This window comes from Gymnoscopelus microlampas (assembly GCF_963454915.1).
Source record: "Gymnoscopelus microlampas genome assembly, chromosome: 6".
NCBI lineage: Eukaryota > Metazoa > Chordata > Actinopteri > Myctophiformes > Myctophidae > Gymnoscopelus > Gymnoscopelus microlampas.
Window position 1 is genome coordinate 478,421 of NC_139943.1, and position 23,112 is coordinate 501,532.

Genomic DNA, 23,112 nt, shown 5'->3' on the forward strand with positions numbered 1-23,112 from the left:
CCTATGGAACCAACATCTATACAACATGGATGTTGTCTCTCCTATGGAACCAACATCTATACAACATGGATGTTGTCTCTCCTATGGAACCAACATCTATACAACATGGATGTTGTCTCTCCTATGGAACCAACATCTATACAACATGGATGTTATCTCTCCTATGGAACCAACATCTATACAACATGGATGTTGTCTCTCCTATGGAACCAACATCTATACAACATGGATGTTGTCTCTCCTATGGAACCAACATCTATACAACATGGATGGCATTGTGGACGACATCTTATCCAACGACATAAACTGTACTTTGGGTCATAAGTTAAGTCTGAGAGTCTAAATGTCATCAAACGGTTCTGTGGCTCAAATGCAGAATAAATAATGGAACTTGATATGAAAAAGGTTGAAAGCCACTGCATTTCACAGCCCAATATATAGAGACGAATAGACGCGTCCAAGTGGCCTAACTTGACGTGCGGAGGCCAGGGTCCCTTTGGAGTGTGTCAGGGCCTTAATACATAATACTCATCCTACAGGGGAAATTCAGCTTCACCCAGCTGATGGCTACTCAGGTGGTCATGCTGAGCACATGGGGAGGGGGGGGAGGGGGGGGGGGGTAGGGGTTAAGAGTCTTGCTTGTTCGACACATAGACCAAGGGAGGCGAACCGGCTGGGAAACCAGCGGCCTCTCTATACACCCAGCTCCTGCTCAACCAACAGCAACAACTATAGGGTTATTAAACGCTAACAGACCAGCCCTCACAAGCTTACAGCAGCATGGCATCACTGAAGCATTTATTACACTTCATCTTGTCTGAACATGTGATCTGTGAGCTGTTGTACAAACTATATTACACAATAATATTCTGTTTGTTAAAAACAGATACACAGACTGCTGAGACGGCCGGAGGGCCCAGAAGATATGATATTGAACACGGTCATTCTGCTATATTAAGATCCATGGAAATAGTATTCCCACACAACAGCCCTATAGGTTTATCGTTACATTGTAACCGACTGGCTTCTCCACACATCGTCCTTTCCTGTTATTTAAAGTCCATGTCTGAATATTATCTGCACATTTACGTGATCTTTGTTGTGCGTAATCAGTCTGATTCATCCACACAGAACTGTTTAAAGTCTTACATAGTCAAACAATGTTTTTTTTACACATTAAGCAAATCACCTGGAGACCTCCTAAAATCATTTGGGACCCTCCTGGGTTTTTGAGAACCACTGATATAGACACACGCAGTATAATGACAACGGAGCTACCAGTAGTGTAGCCTAAAAAAACACATTAAGTACAATACAGTACAGTACAGTACGGTACAGTACAGTACAGTACAGTACAGTACAGTACAGTACAGGATGAAATGGTGATCTGTGAACGTGTCGATCTGTTTTCATAAAAAATGGCAAACTTCCTGCATTCTCAGCCGCTGTGCGATCAATAGATGATCAATAATAAGCCCTATGACTAATACAACTTCCGTTATGAGCCTAACTACAGTACGTGGGTCTCTCCTAAACCCACCCGACCTCACAGGATCACTTAACACTTCCCTCTCCAGTGTCCCGCTCCGTCTGCGCTCACATTACCACCCTATGAAACCCAACACACACACACACACACACAGACACACACACACACACACACAAAGAGGAAGTGCCATTGACAGAAATACTACCACTGAGTGTAGGCGATGTAGGCGATCTAGGGACATCCCCCCCCCCCCCCCCCCCTACTACGACACTGGTTCTAAACGTCTGGTTCGGGGACCACCAGAGGTCCAAACGGACCCTTACGGGGTCTGTAGCTCTGAGAGAGACTCTGACAAACGGAAACAAATGGCCTTTAATGACAACTTCCATGGGACTGGTTTATCAATACTGTGCTCATGATACAGTGTCCTATACTGTATACCAGTGTTGATTTTGTCGACTAAAACTATGACAAAAACTAATTGGCGACTACCTTTTTTCACTGAAGAAAACTACATCAAAACGACATCAAAACTAAGCTATGATGACTAAAACTAAGACTAAATATATTGACAATTCCGTCAACAAATAAAAACTAGACTAACATGTTAGTGAGGGATCTAGTGGAGAAGAGATCCAGTAGAACTAAAAGACAAGTTATGTTATGTTTGGTTGCGCTCGGGTGTTACGCTCTGTTGTGGGCTTGTAGATCAGCTATTTCCAGCATGCAACCAAGTGTAAAATCAGGCATTACGACGCCATCAAGGCACCGCCAACATACACTTTAGTTACTTATGATATTTAGTCGACTAGACTTACAGTAAAACAGTAAAACGTTTCAGATGACTCAAATATGACTAAACTAAATCAGTATAGACTCACAGACAAAAGGCCATGTCTGTATTTGTGTGCTCAGTCTTTGAGTAAACCCTCCAATGATGTTGACCTTTTGGATCTTGACATTAGGCAGGCACGTGTGTGCATGTGTGTGTGTGTGTGTGTGTGTGTGTGTGTGTGTGTGTGTGTGTGTGTGTGTGTGTGTGTGTGTGTGTGTGTGTGTGTGTGTGTGTGTGTACACAGCTACATGCACACACACACACACTCAGACAATATGGTGATCAGTGCATTGCGCCCTGCAGGACGCTGACCGTGGCCAGAGGTCAACATGCCATGCTGGCTGTATGTTGAGTAAACAACATGGGTCACAAAGCCAGACAGTGAGGACAGTGTCCCACTGTCCCACATCCTCACCTCTATGAACTATAGGACACATAGACATTACATATGAACTATAGGACACATAGACATTACATATGAACTATAGGACACATAGACATTACATATGAACTATAGGACACATAGACATTACATATGAACTATAGGACACATAGACATTACATATGAACTATAGGACACATAGACATTACATATGAACTATAGGACACATAGACATTACATATGAACTATAGGACACATAGACATTACATATGAACTATAGGACACATAGACATTACATATGAACTATAGGACACATAGACATTACATATGAACTATAGGACACATAGACATTACATATGAACTATAGGACACATAGACATTACATATGAACTATAGGACACATAGACATTACATATGAACTATAGGACACATAGACATTACATATGAACTATAGGACACATAGACATTACATATGAACTATAGGACACATAGACATTACATATGAACTATAGGACACATAGACATTACATATGTACTATAGGACACATAGACATTACATATGAACTATAGGACACATAGACATTACATATGAACTATAGGACACATAGACATTACATATGAACTATAGGACACATAGACATTACATATGAACTATAGGACACATAGACATTACATATGAACTATAGGACACATAGACATTACATATGAACTATAGGACACATAGACATTACATATGAACTATAGGACACATAGACATTACATATGAACTATAGGACACATAGACATTACATATGAACTATAGGACACATAGACATTACATATGAACTATAGGACACATAGACATTACATATGAACTATAGGACACATAGACATTACATATGAACTATAGGACACATAGACATTACATATGAACTATAGGACACATAGACATTACATATGAACTATAGGACACATAGACATTACATATGAACTATAGGACACATAGACATTACATATGTACTATAGGACACATAGACATTACATATGAACTATAGGACACATAGACATTACATATGTACTATAGGACACATAGACATTACATATGAACTATAGGACACATAGACATTACATATGAACTATAGGACACATAGACATTACATATGAACTATAGGACACATAGACATTACATATGAACTATAGGACACATAGACATTACATATGAACTATAGGACACATAGACATTACATATGAACTATAGGACACATAGACATTACATATGAACTATAGGACACATAGACATTACATATGAACTATAGGACACATAGACATTACATATGAACTATAGGACACATAGACATTACATATGAACTATAGTACAGAGTACACTCTGGAACAACATATTTTGAGATATTTTTGATTTTTTATATTTTTATATTTTATATATTTTCAATGTTTTCATATTTTTGTATTTTTGTATTTTTGTATTTTTATATTTATTATGTAGAAGAAAAAAAAACTATTAGGATTTAGAAGACATTTGTAGAATGGGCCTCAGGTCTTAATGGGTTAAAGTTGTCACTAGGTTCACCCTACACAGTGATGGGAAAGTTTACTCAGGAAGAGTAATACGTTATTAGTTATTTATTACTACTTAAAGATGACTTGGTATCAAGAGTAACTGCATTACAAGTTATATTGTTATATTGCTATATTTGCTGATGTGAAATAGCCGAAAGAAGATGATAACTGTATTACTTTTGCTTTCCCAACACAACACCCGTCATAATTATGTCATAATTTAGGCTCAATAGTCTCATACAAATCACATTCATTGTAACTTTAGTAACTCAAAGTTACTTGGATTAATAAATGTCATATTATTACAGTTGTGGCTATTGTTGCACTAATACTGGGCAAAGTAATAATAATACTTCATAAACAATCAGGGAACCCATTTGGTAAAAAAACATATATATATTTTTTTCTTTGTTTTTGCCACTGGGGGCACCACCTCCTTTTAAAACAGGAACTTGGGCTTGACCCTCCCCTTTCTTAGTCCACTTCCTCCCGGGTGGCTTCTGTGTTTATTCCTACTAACAACAACATGACATGTTTGAGGCAGTGCTGCTGACAGATGACTTAGTAACATAGTTACTGTGAGCACCCTGAGGGTGAGCGGGTTCACCCAACAGTACACACAGCCCTGCACACAGGCAGCCCCGTCTGAAGCTCTCACTGCAGGCATGCAGCAAGCAAGTGGCTCTCAAACACGTTCACGTGAAGGACCCCCACATTGATGTAGTTTGCCCCATCTGAAATGATATTGTTTCAAGGACCCCCGGAGCATATCGTTTATCGTTGTTGTCAGGCAGAAACCTCTTATCTCCATATTCTAACTCTTTGTGTTTGTTTGTAAATTAACGCCCTACGTGATCATACTACAGCATCACACAAAATCATCAAAAATAGCAGACCTACAAGCTCAAAGCGCGTCACTTCGCGCTGCGTTTTGAGCTTGTAGATCTGCTATTTTTTTATATATCGGAAAGTATGAAATATGTTCAAAGTGGTTCAAACTGTTCCTCCTTTTCCTGGGGAACCCCCTGGAACCCCCGTCACAAACCCCTGGGGGTCCCCGGACCCTACTTTTTTGGAGAGCCACTGCATGACAGAATGTAGTGCGGCAGATGATAATGTGACTGTTCTATCTCATACAGATAGATGATAATGTGACTGTTCTATCTCAGAGCAGATAGATGATAATGTGACTGTTCTATCTCAGAGCAGATAGATGATAATGTGACTGTTCTATCTCATACAGATAGATGATAATGTGACTGTTCTATCTCAGAGCAGATAGATGATAATGTGACTGTTCTATCTCATACAGATAGATGATAATGTGACTGTTCTATCTCAGAGCAGATAGATGATAATGTGACTGTTCTATCTCATACAGATAGATGATAATGTGACTGTTCTATCTCAGAGCAGATAGATGATAATGTGACTGAAAGTCAAAGTGCTGTAATGGGAAAACGATTGTACTGAATAATAGTCTATTCCAGTTGTTGAGCTTGTTTTAACATGCAACCGAATATCGAAGAGCTTGTTTGTGTGTTAGCACGTAATAGTCTCTGTGTGTGTATGCGTGTGTGTGTGTATGTGTGTGTGTGTGTGTGTGTGTGTGTGTGTGTGTGTGTGTGTGTGTGTGTGTGTGTGTGTGTGTGTGTGTGTGTGTGTGTGTGTGTGTTGTGAGGGCCAAACTACTCAGGAACAAAGCAAGTGGAGAATGATGCAAGATGGGAATACATGCCCCCCCCACTCGTTATGCATTACCCGTAGGGCCTGTCAGCCTGACACAATCATTGCATCATCGCAATTATTTGAGGTAATCGCAATTATTTTTTGCATAATCGTCATAATCATTTCCATGTTAAAAGTTCATATATGTTCAAACACGCCCCCAGGCCATCTGCAAGAGACACATCACTGTGTGTGTGTGTGTGTGTGTGTGTGTGTGTGTGTGTGTGTGTGTGTGTGTGTGTGTGTGTGTGTGTGTGTGTGTGTGTGTGTGTGTGTGTGTGTGTGTGTGTGTGTGTGTGTGTGTGTGTGTGTGTGTGTGTGTGTGTGTGTGTGTGTGTGTGTGTGTAACTCACCGTTGTGGGACATGCCCACAGACAGGCACTTCTGGAAGCGGCAGAATTGGCACTTGTTGCGGTTCTTCTTCTGGATCTTGCAGCGTCGCTCACACTTATCATACTCCAGCTTTAGACGGATGGTTCTCCTGAAGAACCCCTGCATGGTGGAGCAGAACAGACACAAGGGATTTAACAGGATGGTTCTCCTGAAGAACCCCTGCATGGTGGAGCAGAACAGACACAAGGGATTTAACAGGATGGTTCTCCTGAAGAACCCCTGCATGGTGGAGCAGAACAGACACAAGGGATTTAACAGGATGGTTCTCCTGAAGAACCCCTGCATGGTGGAGCAGAACAGACACAAGGGATTTAACAGGATGGTTCTCCTGAAGAACCCCTGCATGGTGGAGCAGAACAGACACAAGGGATTTAACAGGATGGTTCTCCTGAAGAACCCCTGCATGGTGGAGCAGAACAGACACAAGGGATTTAACAGGATGGTTCTCCTGAAGAACCCCTGCATGGTGGAGCAGAACAGACACAAGGGATTTAACAGACTATAAAGTATTGCCAAAGCCTCAGTATTAGTTATTATTGTCAATGTTTAACATCTAAGCCCATCTGAAAAGCTTTAGGGCCAGGGACCCCCAGGGACCCCCAAAAGAGAAGATTTATGTTTAAAAATATTAAAGATTAAAAAGAAATTCAAAAACTTTCCAGATTGATTTTTTTAATGTAAAAAAATAGCAGATCTACAAGCTCCCAGCGCAGCATGAAGTGACGCACTGTGAGCTTGTAGATCTGCTATTTTTGAACGGACACTTTTTGCTGGGGACCCCCTGGAACACCCCCCAGAAGGACCTCTGGAGGTCCCTGGACCCACTTTGAGAAGCAATGCCATAAGACATAGAAATGGCCATTTAAGCTTGTATTAAACTAATAAAAAGGTTTAAAAAAATAAAATAAATGACAGTTTCTCAGTTTGTTTAACCGCTATAACCTTGGCATCCCAATTTTGGGAATGTCAATTGAAAGGCGCTTTATTGGCACGAGAAGACATCCGTTCACATTGCCAAAGCAAGTGTCAAAACATAATAAAAACAGTTTATTGTGTGTGGATGTCAGGGTCGCCATGCGGCGCATTGCGGGTTTGTTAGACGGGCTATTTTCAAAAATAATTTAGAACATTTTTGCGGCTAAATGGTTAAGTGGTTAAGAGTACAAGTCAAAAGAGCCTCGAATAACCTTATTTTGCATCCAAATAAGCCATCCAGAAGACGCTATTGACCAACTCTCCCCATTAGAAATGAAACGGGAGGCCATTAATCACAGTTATTGACTCCCCTCCATGTGAGTGGTACGTGACACACGGTTATCATTTCAACACTGATCTCCACTGAGTTTACACAATCTCACACAAAGAGCAACATGTGTCTTCAGGGACCAGTCAACAGGCTGGACATGGACAGTCAACAGGCTGGACATGGACAGTCAACAGGCTGGACATGGACAGTCAACAGGCTGGACATGGACAGTCAACAGGCCGAACATGGACAGTCAACAGGCCGAACATGGACAGTCAACAGGCTGGACATGGACAGTCAACAGGCCGAACATGGACAGTCAACAGGCCGAACATGGACAGTCAACAGGCTGGACATGGACAGTCAACAGGCCGAACATGGACAGTCAACAGGCTGAACATGGACAGTCAACAGGCCGAACATGGACAGTCAACAGGCTGAACATGGACAGTCAACAGGCTGAACATGGACAGTCAACAGGCCGAACATGGACAGTCAACAGGCTGGACATGGACAGTCAACAGGCTGAACATGGACAGTCAACAGGCTGGACATGGACAGTCAACAGGCTGGACATGGACAGTCAACAGGCTGGACATGGACAGTCAACAGGCTGAACATGGACAGTCAACAGGCCGAACATGGACAGTCAACAGGCTGAACATGGACAGTCAACAGGCTGAACATGGACAGTCAACAGGCTGGACATGGACAGTCAACAGGCTGAACATGGACAGTCAACAGGCTGGACATGGACAGGGGAATATTGCTTAATATCAACATGCAACCAGATTCATAGCTGTCTGCCTTCTTATTTATCTTGAGGAAATAATGTCAGGTTTTCAGCAGTGGTGTAAAGTAACTAAGTACAATTTCTTAAGTACTGTACTTAAGTACATATTTTGAGGTATTAGTACTTTACGTGAGTATTTCCAATACTTGCAATGCAAATATTGTACTTTTACTCCACTACAATTATTTGAAAACTTGAGTTACTTAGTTACTTTTAAAGAGTTTGATTATTATTACAAAACACACATTAAACACTTCAGCCCTATATACATTTCGACCATTTGAAAATAGCCGATCTACAAGCTCGCAATGCGTCGCGATGTGACGCATTGTGAGCTTGTAGATCTGCTATTTTCAAAAGATTTTTATACATTTGAGAACTTTAACCATCAAGTGAATTACAATGTGTGACAAGAATGTGTTGATTCTGGGTGGAGTTGTGATTCAGGTGATATTTCACTATAAATAGAACAAACCGTTGTTATGAAAGACATGGGGAAATGAATACATACACACTGACACCAGAGCCCGGACCATGGCAGATGTTTGGGTCAGAGTTTGGAGAGTCCTAGACCAGTGGTTCTCAAACTTTTTATTTATTTCAAGAACTCGTACAAATGGACCCACACGGGTACATTTGGTTCCATTTGTACACTCGCCGTTACAGACCTTTAAGGGTCCATTTAGAACACACTGGCCCTGCAGGGGGCCAGTGTGGGTGTGTGTGTGTGTGTGTGTGTGTGTGTGTGTCCAGCGCTGCAGGGGGCCAGTGTGGGTGTGTGTGTGTGTGTGTGTGTGTGTGTGTGTGTGTGTGTGTGTGTGTGTGTGTGTGTGTGTGTGTGTGTGTGTGTGTGTGTGTCCAGCGCTGTAGGGGGTCAGTGTGTGTGTGTGTGTGTGTGTGTGTGTGTGTGTGTGTGTGTGTGTGTGTGTGTGTGTGTGTGTCCAGCGCTGTAGGGGGTCAGTGTGTGTGTGTGTGTGTGTGTGTGTGTGTGTGTGTGTGTGTGTGTGTGTGTGTGTGTGTGTGTGTGTGTGTGTGTGTGTGTCCAGCGCTGTAGGGGGTCAGTGTGTTGCCATCATAATAGAGGTCAAACTATTTCTGTCATTTTCCCATGACAGCGACAACTGGAGGATAGGTCACTCACGTCTTTCTTCTAACTGATTCTGGTAGATCCTCAGTCCTGGTTCACCTGGATCTGTCATCAGCATGAACATCATGTATGTATCTCTATGAACATCATGTATGTATCTCTATGAACATCATGTATGTATCTCTATGAACATCATGTATGTATCTCTATGAACATCATGTATGTATCTCTATGAACATCATGTATGTATCTCTATGAACATCATGTATGTATCTCTATGAACATCATGTATGTACTGTATGTATCTCTATGAACATCATGTATGTACTGTATGTATCTCTATGAACATCATGTATGTACTGTATGTATCTCTATGAACATCATGTATGTACTGTATGTATCTCTATGAACATCATGTATGTACTGTATGTATCTCTATGAACATCATGTATGTATCTCTATGAACATCATGTATGTATCTCTATGAACATCATGTATGTATCTCTATGAACATCATGTATGTATCTCTATGAACATCATGTATGTATCTCTATGAACATCATGTATGTATCTCTATGAACATCATGTATGTATCTCTATGAACATCATGTATGTATCTCTATGAACATCATGTATGTACTGTATGTATCTCTATGAACATCATGTATGTATCTCTATGAACATCATGTATGTATCTCTATGAACATCATGTATGTACCGTATGTATCTCTATGAACATCATGTATGTATCTCTATGAACATCATGTATGTATCTCTATGAACATCATGTATGTACCGTATGTATCTCTATGAACATCATGTATGTATCTCTATGAACATCATGTATGTATCTCTATGAACATCATGTATGTACCGTATGTATCTCTATGAACATCATGTATGTATCTCTATGAACATCATGTATGTATCTCTATGAACATCATGTATGTACTGTATGTATCTCTATGAACATCATGTATGTACTGTATGTATCTCTATGAACATCATGTATGTACTGTATGTATCTCTATGAACATCATGTATGTATCTCTATGAACATCATGTATGTACTGTATGTATCTCTATGGTAACAGGTATACTATGTATCTCTGTCACTGCCCTGGCCTGGTGTCAGTCATTCCTTGACAAACTGAAGTTTTTCTGTCCAACTAGGTGACTATTCATGTCCCTCGCCCCCCTACAGCGTCACACAAAAACAACAAAAGTAGCAGATCTACAAGCTCAAAACGCTGCGCGAAGCGACGCGCTTTGAGCTTGTAGATTTGCTAATTTTGCTGATTTTGAATTTGCATCCTGAAATGTAACAGTTTTGGACATATGAGGTCACCCCACATCTCTCTCCCCATGTCCTGTCAGCCTACGGTCCTATCCTATCAATAAAGGCATAAAAGACAAAAATAAATCTTTAAAATGGTTTTAGATATGTGTGACGTGTCTAGTCACATGACACAACAAATGAACCCTAGCATTAGGCGAAAATAGCAGATCTATCTAGCATTAGGCGAAAATAGCAGATCTACAAGTTCACAAGTGAGCTTGTTGTCCGGATATATTGGGCGGTGACATTTGGTGTAGGAGGGGAACAAATGATAGTCCCCTGGGGGGCCCGGTCAACAAAGAATACAGGGTTTAAAGACAGGGCAACAGAGAATACGTTTAAATGCTGTAAATTCTAATAAAGTAGAAGCCTCTTATCTCCATATGATAACCTTTTGTGTTTTTTCATAAATGAACGTCCTACTTGATCATACTACAGCGTCACACAAAAGCATAAGTAGCAGATCCTATAAAGCTTGAAACGCGTTTTGAGCTTGTAGATCTGCTATTTTTGAATTTGAATCCAAGTGACAGTTTTGCACATATGAGGTTTCCACCCGACAGAGTGGATGTTACAGTTTGTGCATTGTCATAAAACAACATTAATGTAATACAAATGTTGAAAAGCAGCCGTTTGAACAGTTAAAATCCGCCCGACAACCCGAATGGTTTCCAGAAATGTTTCCAGGACGTTGCAAATACAGCTGTTTTTTTACGATGTACATTTACAGGCCGACATTACATACAGCATGCTGTACAACTACAAGCTTCCTCCAGGGGTCCTTGGGGGGATACCAGGGGGTCCCCAGCTAAAGTAGCTAATATAGCGTCACAATCATTTTAACCACTTTAACTATTATTTTACACTTTAGCTATTAAAAAATAGCAGATCTACAAGCTCATATGAGCCGCGCTATGAGCTTGTATATCTGCTATTTTTGTAAAATCTTGAAAATGTGTGCAAATCTTTGAATATATATATTTTTATTTTTTTAAGCGAACATTTGTAACTCAAATCTTCGCTTCTGGGGGGGTCCCTGGAACAATATTTTTTGAGATGGGGGTCCGCTGCCAAATACATATCATTTTGGGGGTCCTTGACATGAGAAAGTTTGAGAACCACTGGGTTATGTGCATTCTGCTAGCTGTAAGGTCACCAACCCAAAACATAACAAACGTTTAGATAATGGTAAATATTAGGGTTGTCCGATATTGGCTTTTTTACCGATAACCGATATACCGATATTGTCCAACTCTTAATTACCGATACCGATATCAACCGATACCGATATATGCGGGGATTATTGTGATTAGGGTAAGCTCAAATTTCATATCACACACACCATATACAGTAAGAACTCCTGTAACTTATTTATAAAGCAAAAAAAAAATAATGTTTTTTCAAAAACCGATACCGATATTTTCCCGATATCAATTTTTATGCTAATATCGGCCGATAATATCGGACATCCCTAGTAAATATGAAACGTTATCTGCTGCCCTGCCTTTAAAGTGTTTTATTGGATCTTGTTTAGTCAATACAATTATTTGTTTTTAGCTCCTGCTCATTTGACTACTTTGTCTCATCTGTTTAAGGAAATAGGTAGCTGATATATTGCACTTTTACCTTAGCGCTAGGTATGCTCTTGGTTGCTTGTTATTGCAGAAAATGCACTTATAACCTCTGGTGATTAGTAGCTTTCGTTCCCTACCTTTGTTGATTGCACTTATTGTAAGTCGCTTTGGATAAAAGCGTCTGCTAAATGACTGTAATGTAATGTAATGTAACACAGAGCGCTGTGGATGAGACCATAAGATAGATAAGACAGATAGATATAAAAAAAAACAGATAGATATCTATAAGACAGAGAGATAAAAATAAAAGACAGAGAGATAAAAACATTGATAAAAAACAGATAATGTCTTGCATCACATGTTGCAACAATCATCATAATCATAACATGAAATAACATCTGTTGTAATACACAGTGTGTGTGTGTGTGTGTGTGTGTGTGTGTGTGTGTGTGTGTGTGTGTGTGTGTGTGTGTGTGTGTGTGTGTGTGTGTGTGTGTGCATGCGCTCGTGTCCGTGCGCATAATACTAACTTACACACTGGGTGGACCAATTAGTGATGAATCTCTGTCCACTCTTTGCACATGCATGGGGGTGTGTGTGTGTGTGTGTGTGTGTGTGTGTGTGTGTGTGTGTGTGTGTGTGTGTGTGTGTGTGTGTGTGTGTGTGTGTGTGTGTGTGTGTGTGTGTGTGTGTGTGTGTGTGTGTGTGTGTGTGTGTGTGTGTGCAGTGCACGTGTGTGCTTGACTGCTTGCCTACATGTGCTTCACCTTTGGCGTGTCAAAGGTCTTCAGACAGATATACAGTGGGGCCTTTATTTAACCCATTTAACCCAAGTATTTAGTTACCATGTCAAAGTATTTAGTTCCAGGGACCCCCATGTCAAAGTATTTAGTTCCAGGGACCCCCATGTCAAAGTATTTAGTTCCAGGGACCCCCAGAGGCAAAGATTTGAGTTACAAATGTTTGCTTTAAAAAATACATATTCAAAGATTTGCACACATTTTCAAGATTAAAAAAAAAATGCAGATCTACAAGCTCATAGTGCGGCACTTGGTGCTGCGCTATGAGCTTGTAGATCTGCTATTTTTGAATAGCCAAAGACATCTAAAATGACACAGATGCGTTCCGGTATTGAATGGGTTAATGAATACTCTCTACTGGCTGCTTGTTGAGACGATGGCTTCCACCTTGACCCGGCTGATAGCCTGGAGGTGGTAAACACGGCCCTGGAGGTGGTAAACACGGCCCTGGAGGTGGTAAACACGGCCCTGGAGGTGGTAAACCCGGCCCGGTCCTCTCTGCCCACGTTGGCAATCTGACTGGACTCTGACCCACCGCCCACACAGGCGTAAGGGGGCGGGGCCGTGTTTATCCTCAGAGAGTTTTTGGATATCTCTGCTGTCTGTCAGGCAGAAACTCTACAAGCTCCATATCAAGTGCAGAGCTCTCGCTCTCGGAGCGTTTATTGACGCTCCACGACAGCGTCAGTCTATCAACTGTTGCTATGTTCAAACGTTTGGGCCAATAGCTATACTGTAGCTTAGCCCCTACGGAACCTCTCCCTCCGCTGTATAGCTCCGAGATGAGGTCCCTCGTTAGTCTCATGCCGTCTGTTTTCGAAATGGTCGCACATTTTCCACTTTACATGTTTCTTACCCCTTTCTGCACATCGTATCCAAAAAGCAAAGCATTTCCGCCACTCTCTCAGATGTTTTAAGTTTTAACGGACCATAAAAGCTATCCAACGGGTTGAAGAAAGTATTTAATTTGCCTCGGTTTTCATCCGGTTACATGGTTTTAAGACATTGCGCAAGAGTTGCGCCCATAGAGATAACATTACTGATTCCCCTACTGGTCAAATGTTGAATTGCATCTTCTAATGCAAAATATTATGGAACCGGATGAAAACCGAGGCAAATTAAATACTTTCTTCAACCCGTTGGATAGCTTTTATGGTCCGTTAAAACTTAAAACATCTCAGAGAGTGGCGGAAATGCTTTGCTTTTTGGATACGATGTGCAGAAAGGGGTAAGAAACATGTAAAGTGGAAAATGTGCGACCATTTCGAAAACAGACGGCATGAGACTAACGAGGAACCTCATCTCGGAGCTATACAGCGGAGGGAGAGGTTCCGTCGGAGCTATACTGTAGCTATACTGTAGCTGAAACCACGGTAAACATGAACTCATATCTCATGGTTGTGGTTATCGAGCCAACGTCATGGTTGTAAATGACTGGGTTGTCAGACACATGCAGGTAGAAACTAAAGGTTTAAAGCTTTGTGTGTGTGTGTGGACATGGCCCATGATGAGGCAACACACACACACACACACACACACACACACACACACACACACACACACACACACACACACACACACACACACACACACACACACACACACACACACACACACACACACACACACACACACACACACACACACACACACACACACACACACACCTGACTGACACCTGGATTAAAAGCACTGTTTATCAATGTCTGGTCTGGGGCCCACGTAGAGTCACAATACCAACTTTGATGCGTCAGTTGAAGTTCTTGTTTAAAACAAAAAGAATTGCATTTCCTGAATACTTAATATTTTGGACATAGCTGGTTTCTGCCTGACAGCAGAGATATACATGGTCTATAGTATGCACAATGCTCAGTTGCCTCATCATGGTGGAATGATATCTATTTAACCCACTTAAGTCCTATTCCAAAAATAACACAGTGACGCGTTGTGAAGCTTTTAGATCAGCTGAGTTTTTTTTTTGTCTTAATCTGAATTCTTGAATCGTTTTTGGAAATGTTTTCAAAGTTTTGGCTACAATGACAAAAGACCCTAACCCTAACCCTAACCCCTACCCCCTACCCTAACCCTAACCCTAACCCCTACCCTAACCCTACAATAACAAAAGCTCATCCAGGCTGAGTGGACTTTGTTCTGACGTGAAGAAGTCAATAACAGACACACCTTCATTCTGGCTTCAATGACGTACATCAACAAACTTGGATGCAGTGTTACTTTCGTACAATCTACAAGCTCGCAACGCGTTGTGATCTTGTAGATCAGCTATTTTCAAATAGCCTATGTATTAAATAGGGCTAAAGGGGTTAATGTATGTGTTATAATATAATAATTTATATCTGCAGTAGTAACCAGTTACTAAAGTTTTCAAATAATTGTAATGGAGTAAAAGTACAATATTTGCCTCTGAGATCTAGTAGACGTTTAACTAGAGAAAATTGGAAATACTCCAGTAAAGTAAAAATACCTCAAAATTGTACAACAACAGTGTTAATAAATGTTAAGGAGGAATAGTGTTAATAAATGTTAAGGAGGAATAGTGTTAATAAATGAATGAATAGTGGACAAGAGATCCAGTAGAACTAAGACATGCTTGGCTGTGCGTGGGTGTCAGACTCCGAAAATAGCTGATCTACAAGCTTGCAGCTTGCAGCTTGCATATCGGCTGTTTTTGGCACAAAGCCAAACATAAAACAGACATTGCGACACCATCAAGGCGCCAAAATGAAGTTCAATAAATCAACAGTAGAGTTGACTAAAACGTTTCAGTTTAAACTAAATGGAATTTTATTCAAAAGACTAAAAATGTTCCCTGGATAGAATATATACAGAGCTGTTTTTAGTAGCAATACCACTATATAAAAATACACTGTTACAAAATACACAGTTGTTGTTTTGTCAAACTTATTTTGAAAATAGCAGATCTACAAGCTCACAACACATCACGGCGAAACACATCATGAGCTTGTAGATCTGCTATTTTCGAACAGCCAAAGACAAATAAAATCAGGCTTAAATGGTTCATGTATGTTTAGTAATAATCTAAATGCACAAAGTGACTAGTTCACTAAAGTACAACATTTGTAATGGAGTAGAAGTGATATTATATCATGATGATATAGTATTTCTTTTTTTTTTTTTTTATGGAAACGTGTACTCGAGCAAAGTCAAAGTACCACAAAAAATGCACTTAAGCACAGTACTTGAGTAAAGTACTCAAGTTACTTTTCCACCACTGAATATAGAAGTTGTACAGTACAATGCTATCTGAACGTGCAGCGCCCTGCCCTACTCTTCAGCTGTTAATCATTAAGTACAGAATCCTACCATGCCCAGAAGGGACACAGTCTTCTGACACGTGCACGTTTGTTTGTTTGCTTGTGCATGAGTGCGTGCACGCACACACACACACACGCACACACACACACACACACACACACACACACACACACGATCCCTTTATCCACTGGTGCAGTGATTTTCTAACTTTCTGTGTCCTAAGGCTGTGTATTCGTAGTGAAAAGAGATCATCTACAAACTCACAATGTGTCCTAGATCTATGATTTTCTTTTTATATGTATATATACACACACACACGTATATATAAAAATATATATATTTTAGTGTAAATAATTTGTCTCTGTATTGTGAAATTAGATCACACAAAGCACTGATATAGTCAATTAAAAGATAATTTACAACGTTTTGTACAGTACAGTATTATATTGTAATAACAATGTGTGGTTGTCACTAAATCCCATGGGAGGCACGCTGCACAGTGAAAACCACAGCTGTGGACTGTGGAGACTAATGAGAGAAAAACATCCTCAGGTTTCTCTTCAACTCGACTGGTAAACAATTAACTGAGACATGATCAAACACCTGGTCCTGGGACTGAACTCTGTGGTACTGTACTTCCTGATGAGATTATACAGTAGAGTACAGTAAGTTACAACATCACTGTCTCTGTGTGGCATGGCCTACATCATTAGTGCTGTATATGACAAGATTATTATTATTATTGACTGACAGGAACCAGGGTTAACCTGTAGGTCTTAACAGCTGCCTGTGAATCCTCTCTCTTGTCTGTGCTTGTATCTGTCTGTGTGACTGACACACAGACAGACAGACAGACAGACAGACAGAGAGAGAGAGAGAGAGAGAGAATTTCCATTTGTCTTAAAAAGTGTTATAGTGACAACATTTTGAAAAGTGCTTCTATTTGTTTTAAAAGCTTTATACCAAGCGCCCTTGCCTACAGCAAATATATTTTGTGGTTTTGTAAATTAGCTTTTCTAAGTTGTAAACAGACGGACAGATATTTCACACATCTATAGCAGTATAATGACGTTTTGAAAATAGCTGATATAATAGGGCTCAAGTGGTGAAATTGATTGCTTCTTTTGGGCTTGTTTTCATAGGCCTGGTCACTGTTTCACTCACAGAATCTGGCAACACCGAAGCCAGCTCGGAACAAACCTTTACCCCTCTCTCTCCCCCCTCTTCACTCGCCCACGGCTCTACCAGTCGGCCCAAAGACTGAACATGTTCGGTTTCACTGAGTCGGGTCAGAATAGGTCCGAACCGACGGAACGACGCCATCCCACAACGATTTGTCGGCAGCAGATGTTTTCCAACGCTTTTCCCACTCCGAGTCGGCCCAACATCTGTGCGTTGGAGAGCTACCTTTAAGTATTTCCCCCTTTGTCTTTCCTGATTTGCCAGGTGTGAAATGACGGCAATTTGCACCTGGCACCATTTCACACTTGGCAAATCCCCCCCTTTGTCCGTGACAATGCTGATAACATCCACTGATGTTCCACTGAAGAGCCAATGGCAGGCTCTCTGAACCTTTGAAACGTCCCATGTGTAAAGGATGGGTCCAGCATCATGGACTCTCACCTTGCAGCCCTCACAGGCATGGACGCCGTAGTGGTAGCCCGACGCTCGGTCAGAACACACCCTGCACTCCAGGTTCAGGGAGGAGGAGGTGGACGAGAAGTCCTCCTGGCCCGCCACCATCCCGTAGACCCCCGACGAGGGGCTGGACGCCGGGGTCAGGGCATCTGGGGGGAAACACACAAGAATTGTGAAAATGTTATAATAATAATAATAGTAAAAATCACACCCAGTGTGAAGAGAGTTCATTTCATTAAGTGGGGGGGATGTGCGCACATGATCTGGCAACCCGAAACCATGGCGACTACATAAAAACGCGAATAAACCGCTGAGATTGCGTGAAATGGAAAAACGGGCTTCGCTGTTAGGTGCACATGGTACTGGTGCAAATTCAGATCAATTGCTCCAGCCACTGAGGAGAACCGGGCAGAAACAATGCTGGTCTCACCACGCACTACAGGGGTGGTTTGTGAAATTATTAATAATAATAATAATCAAAAAATTGCAAAATAGCAGATCTACAAGCTCACAACGCGTTGCATTGCTTGTAGGTCGGCTATTTTCGCACGACACCATCACACAACAAAGTATAAAACAGGGCCATAAGAGGTAAGTAAGTAAGTAGAAGCAATGGTTTCCTGAGCCATGTGGATCAGAGGGTAGGAGGAGCCTATAGCATGAAGTAAAGCCTCTGGCAGACATCTGCATGGAAATGTAACGGCATCATCAGCGCATGTTGTTTGGCACGACTAGTGATGGACGGCATCATTTTATGACATCTTCTATTTTAACTGTGCACCTCATGTGCTGATTTTCCAATCACATGCACACATTCACAGGGGGATCAGTGTTAACACTTATATAGGCCTGCCTTGCCATGGTGGGTGTCCGGTTCTGAATTCAACCCAGAGCTTGGAAACAGAGGGTGATATTTGCATTGGTGTACAATGGTTACGGGGGGGTGTGTGGGGGGGTGGGGGGAATACCAGAACAGGTATTTGGCCCTGGGCTTTGTTTGGCGTAAACATGTGACACGACCATAGACTGTAAAAAAGAATGGACAAAGTGACGCCATAGACCAATTATTTGTTTACCAACATTGAGACTGGACGCACAGCAGGTGACTGTTTCATCTTTCCACTCAAACAGAGAGCGTCTCCTTTCAAACCCCAATGGTTCTAATCAGCCCCCCGCCCACAGGAGTGGCCCAATTCTCTCACAACTTGCTACAAAAATCCCTCATGAAAAACTATATAATCTCCTACCTTTCATTTTCAACCTTCACATGTGTCTCCTTCTCTAATAATCAAAAAGTGCTATATATTTCATCTCGCAATTTACTTCCGGATGGTTCGTTTTGCACTTTTTTTGCGGTCACGGGAAAGAAATAAGCGCTGCCGTGGTCTATGGAAACGAGCCCAAAAGTGCACCCAAATAAGCCCAAAATCGCTTATACAAACAGTCACACCTGGCAACGCAGCCTACGCCAATCATGCGTCAGAGATCTACAAGCTATGGGGCAGAGACGCCACCGTATCTTAGCAACAACTACAGCGCTCACTCTCATTGGTCGTGTCACGCTAAGAGCAGTCTCCAGACAATGGCATCGCAGACAGCTTGCTGTTACTGCTGTAGCCATGACAGTCAGTCCCAGCGACGACGGACAGGGCGCTGTGATAGCTGCCATGTCGCTAACGCTAACGTGGTTGTCATGCCTGCAGCGGCTGTGCAATCACTTTGTCAACAATGCACGTTCGTGTGGTGAATGTCAATATTGCTGCTCAGTTAGTCCATTGTAGATGGTGTATGTTTGTGTGTGTCTTCTGTAGAACTATGTAGCTCCACAGCAACTACAGTAACTAACGTAATGGCAGGACCGCCCCGTGCAACGCATGTTAGGCTGCATTATGGTCATGTAGTAATTTCAGATAATTTCGCTCCGATTACAGCAGTGCTTATCAACCCTTTCACGCCGCCCCCCCCCCCCAAATAAAGGTACTTGATCTGGGGACCCCCCCCCCCATTCTGTTTGACTCCGTTCCACAAGTACATATTGTGAAAATAGCCGATCTACAAGCTCAAAACGCCTCACGTTGAGAGGCTTTGTAAGCTTGTAGATCGGCTATTTTCTACATGATTGCCTCTTTCTTACATTCTTTGACAATGTGGCCCATGTTTTCATAGTATAGTTTGTTGACTACTTTTGTTGCAGAAATGCTCATTTCCTTTACTTTCCTTTTTTTATTGTCTCCGCCAGGCCGAAAGGCATGGCGCAAGACTATGTTTCACCCCCTGTCCGTCCGTCTGTGATAGCTAATCTCTCACATCGTTGACTTGATCGCAGCAAAATAACAGCCCGATGAGTCAGTGAGAGCTGGATAAACGAGGTAAAATGTGTCAAAAGGAGTCTGTACGGCTGTCGATAAATGAACACATGACGTCGGTGGGAGAGGAGATATTGTGTCTTTTGGACAAACAGCAGCGTCGTGCTGATGTTTGTTGTGTGAAGCAGCTTAATGTCAGAGTGTTTGTGTTGGAGCGCCTCAGTGCGGCTGCAGAGTTCATGTGCAACCTCTTCCAGAGAGAGACAGAGACACTAGAAACTCTGCTGGGGAAAAAAAAAACTGCTGGGCATTGACTTTCATATGGACATTGATCTACACACTGCAGGTATATCTGCTACACACACAACATCAAACTACACACTGCAGGTATGATGCAGCGTTTGCATTACAGCCAGCATGCCAGCGTAGTTCCCATATGGTTTCAAGGTGGGCTAAACCATATGGACCCCATGTCAGCAATGTCAGCGGCATCCACTTCAGTCCCAACTGCGATGCCCATGCAGGCTATAAGTAGCTTCTACCTGGCCCTTAGGTGGGCCCCAACTACCCATGTTTATGTGGGACCAAGGCGGGTCCTACCTGGGTTTGCCCATGCAGGCTATAACTGGGTTCTACCTGGGCCCTAGGTGTACCCTAACCAACCACAGTGCAGTGCCCATCGCTCCAATTGTTGTGACGTCAGGGCTCTCAATACTGCACATTGGTGGAGGAGGGGGGGCCGCAGGGCGACCGCACACATCGCTGAACCAATGGTAGCCCACGGATGTTTCCTCTGGGGATTTACAATCTGCCCCTCTATGCCACATATCATCCGCACTACAGGGTCTTCACTGACCGAGCCACGGCCCCACTGACCCTCATGACGCTACGCCACTTATATGAGTTGCCAAGTGGCCGCGGGCGCTACGTGGGCGTGGCCGCGGGCTAGACGCGAGCCCCCGCGTAGCGGGGGCGAGCTTCTAGTGTAATCAATTCCCAACAGATCCCCAAACCTGTTGTTTTGGGGAACAGATCCCCAAAGCTGTTGTTTTGGGGAGCGCTGGTTTCAGTTCATTCAACCTCCTCTTGTGTGTTGGCTAGTGAGGCGCGCCTTAGTGAGACATAATATACTTCATTGCGCAATGAGAATAGCTGACATACAAGCTCACAACCGTGTCGCGGATGCGACCATTGTGAGCTTGGAGGTCTGCTATTTTCGGCGCGTTCTCTGTGCACGACACCATCGCGGAACGGAGCATAAATTAGGCTCGACGGGCTGCAGCTGCGCGAGCCAAGCAGGCTCTCGTGCCATGATCATAGAGCGCTCCCTCCGTTCTTCTGACAGCCACTGGGGGCGGGGTTTGGGGGACAACTGCTTTGAATTGCTATTATTGTTCACACAGAAACCAAGGATTATATATTTGAAGAGCGAGAGATCACAGTAAAACTCCTAAGCATTCTTCCTCCATACTGGGAGAAAAACAGCTTCTGAACGTTTTATGGGGTGCATTTTTACACGTGAGTGCAGTGACCACTTTATTGGGGTTCATTTGGTGCCGGACTGCATGCTCATACTGGTTCTTATCAGTGTGACGTTGTCTGATAAGGGGTCTATTGGTTTCTACAGGCCCGTTTTCAGCGATTGCGCCCCCGACACTATGACTCAGACATATCGGTCGGTTCGGCAGTGCGACGGAGGTGTGAGGACCGAACCTCTAGTGTAAGAAATAAGTTGTCCGGGGTTCTGTCAGGGACTCTTTGGCTTTATTAGTACTTTTTCCAGAGGCAGTTTATGCTTGGTAAACGTTGAGTGGACCCTTTTTAATACAAGTTATTTTTAGAAAGTGTTAATTTTTCTGAATGGGAACATTCAGGAGGCATAGCCTTGACGTCAGGACTTGGTACTATATTAAACAACCATAAACTCTAAACACCTTAGCCCCCGGCTTTTCTCTTACATCACCCCACGTGTTCCATGATGGTGTGGTTTATCCCGTCCATTGCTTGCTTATGACTTCCTCCAGCGCCCTTTTATTTCTACTTTTCAATGTTTACCATTGTTACTAATGCTTGTTGCATAACGTTACAAATACATATCATTCTGGGTGGTCCTTGACATGAAAGAGTTTGAACACCACTGATATTATAGCAACACAAGTCTTTTAAACAAACTGATTTAGAAGACATTTGTAGAAGCAGGTCTTAATGGGTTAACGTGGGTTACTGGTTCTAAATGTCAGTTAATTGCCCGGCCCTGGGAACTAGAAACATCAATCAGTGAGGCTTCAGTGTTTACCTCTGTCTCTATGCGTGTTGCAACACTCTGTGCACTAACTAGTCACTAGTAAAGCATAAATCAGTGTGAGGCGTCTTCCATGCATGCATGCAGGCCTCTGAGCCTCTGTGTGTGTGTGTGTGTGTGTGTGTGTGTGTGTGTGTGTGTGTGTGTGTGTGTGTGTGTGTGTGTGTGTGTGTGTGTGTGTGTGTGTGTGTGTGTGTGTGTGTGTGTGTGTGTGTGTGTGTGTGTGTGTGTGTGTGAGGCTAACACACAGCCAACACACATAACACACACCACACATAACACACATAACACACAGCTCTGTGAGGCTAACACACAGACAAGTAAAGTGGATGTTTCCTGAGAGGTGCTG

At 42.3% G+C, this 23,112-nt stretch overlaps 2 protein-coding genes across 2 annotated transcripts in view; both read right to left on the bottom strand.

Annotated features, from left to right (window-relative positions):
• Positions 1-23,112, bottom strand: part of kcnq1.2 (potassium voltage-gated channel, KQT-like subfamily, member 1.2) — a gene marked incomplete at both ends in the record, with an annotated part of 592,759 nt that overhangs the window by 339,116 nt on the left and 230,531 nt on the right. The gene's annotated exons all lie outside the window — the stretch shown is intronic.
• The window catches only part of pparab (peroxisome proliferator-activated receptor alpha b), a 79,157-nt gene that overhangs the window by 13,781 nt on the left and 42,264 nt on the right, over positions 1-23,112 (bottom strand). The window contains exons 3-4 of the mRNA XM_084060409.1: positions 18,141-18,304; positions 6,345-6,483 (exon numbers count right to left, since the gene is read on the bottom strand). Coding sequence (XP_083916535.1) covers positions 6,345-6,483; positions 18,141-18,304 — 303 coding nt within the window. The remainder of the gene's footprint in view (positions 1-6,344; positions 6,484-18,140; positions 18,305-23,112) is intronic.